The 6,251-nt window shown below is 38.5% G+C and overlaps 3 protein-coding genes across 3 annotated transcripts; 1 reads left to right on the forward strand and 2 right to left on the reverse strand.

Annotated features, from left to right (window-relative positions):
- Nucleotides 1-654: 654 nt before the first annotated feature.
- Nucleotides 655-1,672, forward strand: LOC110709312. The gene is made up of 3 exons (XM_021887523.1): nucleotides 655-678; nucleotides 760-930; nucleotides 1,031-1,672. The coding sequence occupies exons 1-3, from the start codon at nucleotides 655-657 to the stop codon at nucleotides 1,670-1,672; spliced, it is 837 nt and encodes a 278-aa protein (XP_021743215.1).
- A 996-nt stretch (nucleotides 1,673-2,668) lies between these two features.
- Nucleotides 2,669-3,230, reverse strand: LOC110709313. Its single transcript, XM_021887524.1, has 2 exons — nucleotides 3,060-3,230; nucleotides 2,669-2,971 (listed from the first exon to the last, which is right to left on the reverse strand). Exons 1-2 carry the CDS (start codon nucleotides 3,228-3,230, stop codon nucleotides 2,669-2,671), a joined length of 474 nt encoding a protein of 157 aa, XP_021743216.1.
- A 488-nt stretch (nucleotides 3,231-3,718) lies between these two features.
- Nucleotides 3,719-5,870, reverse strand: LOC110709255. Its single transcript, XM_021887470.1, has one exon. It carries the CDS (start codon nucleotides 5,362-5,364, stop codon nucleotides 3,871-3,873), a length of 1,494 nt encoding a protein of 497 aa, XP_021743162.1. The 5' UTR covers nucleotides 5,365-5,870; the 3' UTR covers nucleotides 3,719-3,870.
- Nucleotides 5,871-6,251: the final 381 nt, after the last annotated feature.

A 6,251-nucleotide genomic window follows, 5' to 3' on the forward strand; every position in this document is an offset into this window, starting at 1 on the left:
GTTAAAATTCAATGGAAATGACTAACTGAGTTAATGAAAATATCATGTTGTGACATTTTCATAAAATTAAAGATTATACGGTGAATTTGAAAATTTCTGCTGGTATATGGTGAATTAAATTAAAACTCAATGGTATATGGTGAAAAAATCGTAGTTTTTTTGGTTTTGTTTTGGGAAAAATTGCGGAAAATAATACAACCTTTGTGCGGTTCATTTATAATAATACACCTTTGGATTAATTCTTAATATTATAACCTTTTACCCCCATTTATTTTAATCAGGCAAATTACAGGCAACCTGTTGAAAGCAAGTCAACAATATTCTAATTAAAGGTTGACCCAAAATTTCCCCCTAAAATTATCCGACGTGGCAAAGACGTTGCCACCTACCCCATTTACTCACTATCTTCTTCTCTCTCCTCCCGCCATTACTGAGGCTACCAAACTCAAACTCTGAAAAAAAAAATCCGTACTTCGACATTAATGATTCTCAACCACCAAGGAAGTGCAATTGGCGTCGGAGAAGAGGTTTGAAGCGGAAATCAGTTGAATGCGACACAATTCGACCATGGTATGTTGTGCTATCCCTTAATTTGCCCAGATTTTGTTGGATTTTTTTTCGATTTTTTTTATTTACAGCAATTCATATCTAAAAATGAAGTCTTTAGGGTTAATTGATGTTTGTATTGGTTGAATTGGTTATGAATTTGGTAATTTTGGGGAAAAGTTTAATTTTTTTATTTACATTTGCATGATTTAGGATCCAGGTAATGTAACCCTAAGATTTTGGCATGGAGGGAAGTTTAAACATGTTAGAAATGGGGAACTTGTTTATATTGGTGGTGAAGGCAGGACTTATAGTGTTGACCCAAAATATTTCTTGTTGTTCTTGTTTGTGTTTGTGAAGGCCATACTGCATGCAGTAGCTACAGTGCTACCTAGTGCTGAGCACAGACACTGTGCTACGCACATATTCTCCCAATGGCATAAGAATTTTAGGGGAGATGAAATGAAACTTCTTTTTTTGGAAGATAGCTAAGTCCTATAACAGTGCTGATTATGAGGAGGCATTAGAGGAGTTGAAAGAGCTTAACCCTGATGCTGAGGTTGCCTTTAGGAGTTATAATCCCAAAGTCTTTTGTAGAGCATTTCTAGACACCTCAGTGAACTCAGATGCAATAACCAATAATATGGCTGAGACTTTTAATGGCTATATTATTAATGCAAGGACTAAACACCATATATGCATGCTTGAGGATATTAGGATTGCTCTTATGCAAAGGGTGGTGAAGAAAAGAACTGAGATGGAGAAATCTGCTTCAATACTGTGCCCTAGGATACAAAGTAAACTAGAAAAAGAAAAAACCAAGGCAGCTGAGTGTGATGTTATGCCTTCCTCCCAGACCAAGTTTAATGTGAGATATATTCTTGATATGCTGACTGTAGACCTTCAAGCTAAGAGTTGCACCTGTAAAAAATGGAACATGACAGGTATACCTTGTTGCCATGCTGTAGCCTGCATTTTCTTCAAAAACCAAGAGGCTGAGTTGTATGTTGATGAATGTTTCAGAAAAGAGGTGTATCTCACTGCCTATGCTGGGGCCATACCACCCTTAGAAGGAGACAGACATTGGCCTAGGGTGAAATGCAATGTGGACCCCCCCCCCCATTAAAATTGGTCCTGGTAGACCAAGAAAAAATAGGATCAAGGATCTTTTTGAGCAACCAAAGCAACCAGGGACACTGTCAAGAACAGGAATGGAGATGACCTGTTCAATATGCAAAACCAAGGGACATAACAAGAGGAGATGCCCTGACAAGGGTACAACATCTGTCTTAGAGCCAACACCTAAAAAACCAAGGGGCAGGCCCAAGAAGGAGACAGTGAATGAAGTTTCTACTTCCATCATTGCATCTGCAGCACCTGCAGCATCTGGTTCAACAGTTCAGACTCAGCACCACTCTAACACAGCTCAGCCAACTCAGCTAGGCAGAGGGGGGAGGGTTATATTGGGTGGCAGAGGTGCTAGAGGTGGTAGCAGCCAAAGGGGAGTGGGTCCTGGAAGAGGCAGGGGAAGGAGCAGAAATCAGCTTCCACTTGGTGTTGGTGTTATAATTACCGCAGATGACACAACTTTGATGCCCAAGGTACACTTTTTTTAAGTGATTACTACTAAGTTATCTTTGGCTTAATGTGTTTCCTTTTTTTTTTACTCAGCCTGCTCCAACAAGAGGCAAAGGGAGGCCTAGGAAGCAGCAACCAAGTCAGCTAGGAACCCAGTCCAGCCAAGCTTCCACAGCCCACCAGCTCACACAGTAGCATCAGCATAGCAACATCTGCTCTGTTTAACTTTGTGAACATATTTATGAACTTATGTGCTTACTTATGAATCAGATTCAAGTTGTAATTTTGGTTAGAAGTCACTTGATATGGTCTATGTATTTTGTGGGATCAACATTATGTCTTTTTGTGGGAACAACATTAATTAATACTTATGTATTTTGTTGAGACAAGTTTATGTACTAATTTTGCAAAAGTTAACATTTCCAAATGAAGAGGCTAAGTTCAGCTTATCAAATTGCAAATAAATAACATATATAATCTTGTTTATCTAGAGTTATCACAACTCATACAAAGAGTTTACTTAAAGTACTACTACATCAGTCACCTAACCATAAACATAAGAAAACCCAAACACAATCCATGACAACAACAACATCAAATACATTCTTCTCTCATTCTTCCTCCTTTTCCTGATCTGAGTCTTCAGCTCTTCCATTTCTGTCTTCATCCCAGCAAGCGCATCACAATACTTGTCCTTCTTCAATTGCAGCTTCTTAATCTTGTCTTCCTTCAATTTTTTCTCATATTCCAACTCACAAATCTCAGTATCCTTCTCCATAATTTTCAGTTCAAGACCTTCCAAGTCAGTACTAGTAGTTACCCAGTTAAACATCTCACATTGAGTATCCTAAATCATACCCAAAATCAGAGTAAGTGTACAACATTCTCAAAAATTAAGTTAATTTAAAAAAAAAAAAAATTAAAATAAAACTTACTGGCCATAAGGGGAAACCATAAAATCTCATCCCCATATTTGGACCATTCTTCACTGTCCTCACAGCTGCATACTTCCCACATGAACACCGAATTCTTGAGTTAGCCCCCCTTGCCGAATTGGTTGTGCTTCCAGATCCAACCGATTGGGATGGTTGCCTTATCCCAGACATATCAATTAAATCAGAGTAATTGAAGGGGAGAATGCAAATTTGAGCAAGAAAAAAGAAAGGGAAAGCAACAAATTTGGGGAAAAATGGTGAAGGAACAGGGTATATAAGTAAAGAAAGGGATTTTGAAAAGTTGTCCAACGGTCAATGACACGCACGAAGTATTACTGCCACGTCATCGGTTTACCTCTTGTAACAGGTTGCCTCGTAAATTTGCCTGATTAAAATAGATGGGGGTAAAAGGTTATAATATTAAGAATTAATCCAAAGGTTGTATTATTATAAATGAACCGCACAAAGGTTGTATTATTTTCCGCAATTTTTCCTTTGTTTTGTCATCTCCCTTTGTGAGAGTCTATCCCAAATTTTTTGGGTTTTTCCCTTTGAAAATTTGTTATAGTTTGTGTGTTGGGTCTAGCTAACCCCAATTCACGTGGACTTACTTAAGGCAAAACCCAGCACGCCCACGACCATCTTAGTCCCATCTCAAGTTTTCGACAAAGGCATTGTTGAAAATATCATTACTCCAAAAACATCACTAATATTACTAGTATAAAACTGAATTTCATAACACTACCCACGAAAACAAACACTTTTATAAGCTAAATTAACATTGAATTCTTCAATATCATCATCATCATCATCAAACACTAACACAAGATGGATTTGAAGGATGTTGTGGCTCAACACCAACCAATTCAATCTCCTTTTGCCTTAACAAAAGCATCATCCTTTCATTCTCAAGCCTTTTTCTTTCATTATCAATCTTCAATTTTTCCAATTCTCTTTCCTTTTTGCTGCTGAATTTTATCCATTTGAATCTCTGTTTCTCTAGTTCCAATGCTTGAACTTGAAATTTCAACCCTTGTTCTTCCAATTTAACCAAATGGGTTTTCATCCATTGCTTCTTTTCCCATGAATTTTTACTCCCATCTTGCAACATACCCATCATTTCTCCATTCAATTGTTGCAATGCCTGCGAGGTGTTCGACGAATTGCCTCCGAGAGTTTTGGCTCTCTTTCTTGGCCCTCCTTCGAATTCATGTTCCTCATCTTCGTCCTCGAATTCGTCCTCATCATCTTCATCATCGCAGTCCTCATCATCATCTTCATGATCCTCTGACCCTAATCCTAGTCTATGTGAATTGTTAGGCGGAATTGCTGATGAATGGAAGCACTGCTGCTGCTGTAGCATCTGTTGCTGGTGCTGCGGATGTTGTTGATGTGCCTCTGCAACAGAAACAGGGGACACTGCTGCCGCCGCCGCCGCTGTCGCCTCGCTAGTTCCATGCCCACAACTATTATGATAAGCACACATTTCCCTGAAAAACAAGTGCTTAGAATTAAGCAATTTCTTGACTTCTTCCTTCATTTTAGGCAAAATTTCCATTGTTTCAAGCAAACTTTGATTCTCCACCACTTTACAAGCAGTCCCTCTTCCTAAAATATCATTCACCCTCTTATACCTCTTATTCAAATCATTGAATTTATCCTCACATTGTTGTGGTGACACATAGAATCCCTTCTCCATCATTGCCCTCGAAACCGACTTCCACTTCCCCTTCTTCTGTAACATCCCACCTCCGCCGCCTACTCCACCGCCACCCGGTTTCTTCTTCTCAACAACCGCCTCATTTCCAGCTTCATCCCCAATATAATAAACCGCCATGATCAACAATCTAACCATATTATCAGTCCACTTCATTCTCTGCCAAGGAGAAATATTGCTACCCCCTTTTCTCTTCCCATCTAATGAACTGTTTTCATGATCATTTGCACAACTTGGTTCATCATCATCACTATTGGTCAATTGGGTCATTTGGATTTTGGGTTTTACACATGGGTTTGTATTATGATTTGGGTTTGGATTCGGATTCGAGTTTGAATTCGGGTTGGGATTATTATTGTATGGGATGAAATTGGTAGGTTGTTTCATTGATAACTGAGTATGTTGTTGTTCATGGGGTGGTTGTTGTAGTTGTTGTTGGCGGTGGCTAAACGCCGCCGTTTTAGGGTGGTTTTGAAGGTGGTGTTGAGGAGTGTTTTGTGGGGGTTTATGTAATGGCATTTCTAAACCTAGAATTCCAACCCCACCATTATTTGAATACATTCTTCCTGACAACCCACTTCCCTCCATTATATTTGTACTAAAGAAATTTACAAGAAAGAAAAAGATTTAATCTTTCAAGTCAAAGTATTTGCAACTCTCAAAAAGAAAGAAACCCAATAATAAAATAAAATTTGCACGCTGTATAATGATGAAAATCTAGACTTTTGAGCATAAAATTGAACAAAATAGGTGGTTTTATCAGGTTTTTAGAGGAGAGAGAAAAATGGGAGTAGTTTTGGAGAAGGGTGGTAAGGAATAGATAGATATACGGGTAGAAAGGAGGTAATACAAAGAGCGGTTCAGCCGGTTTTACGAAAATGGTTTTGGGTATTTTTATTTGGTAACCGGGAAACTGCCCATTGTTTTTAATGTCCACTGGTTTTAGCCTAAGAGTGACCGGCTGCCCCCACTGTTTTATCCCTGTGTTTTAAAAACAACGTGGTTTTGGTTGGTGGTATTGTTTTTTTTTTTTTTTTTTTTTTGTTGACGGAACTTATTTAACTTATTTTTGTTGAATCAACGCATTACTTCGGAGTAGACCTGGTTATTGGGCGGGTCGGGTCAGGGTCGGTTGTGGGTCGGGTCAAAAAGGGTCACATTTTATAGGGTCAATATAGGGTCGGGTCAATGCGGGTCACGGGTCATTAGCGGGTCGATAATGGGCGGGCCTATAAAATATCAATTAAAATAAATATTGGACAAAACCATTATTATATACATATGAATACAAATTTATCTATAATAATTATTTTTACATTATGTATTTTCTTTATCAATTAAATTGGAAAAACATGTTGGCCCTATATTGCCCTTGTCCAATAAGGGCCCTGTCCATTAAAAGCCCTGTCCATTAAAGTCCTATAAGTTTGGTCCTGACCCTATTATCATTAGGCTACCCTACCCAATAACCACCT

This window comes from Chenopodium quinoa, unplaced genomic scaffold, assembly GCF_001683475.1.
Source record: "Chenopodium quinoa cultivar QQ74 unplaced genomic scaffold, ASM168347v1, whole genome shotgun sequence".
Classification (NCBI taxonomy): domain Eukaryota; kingdom Viridiplantae; phylum Streptophyta; class Magnoliopsida; order Caryophyllales; family Amaranthaceae; genus Chenopodium; species Chenopodium quinoa.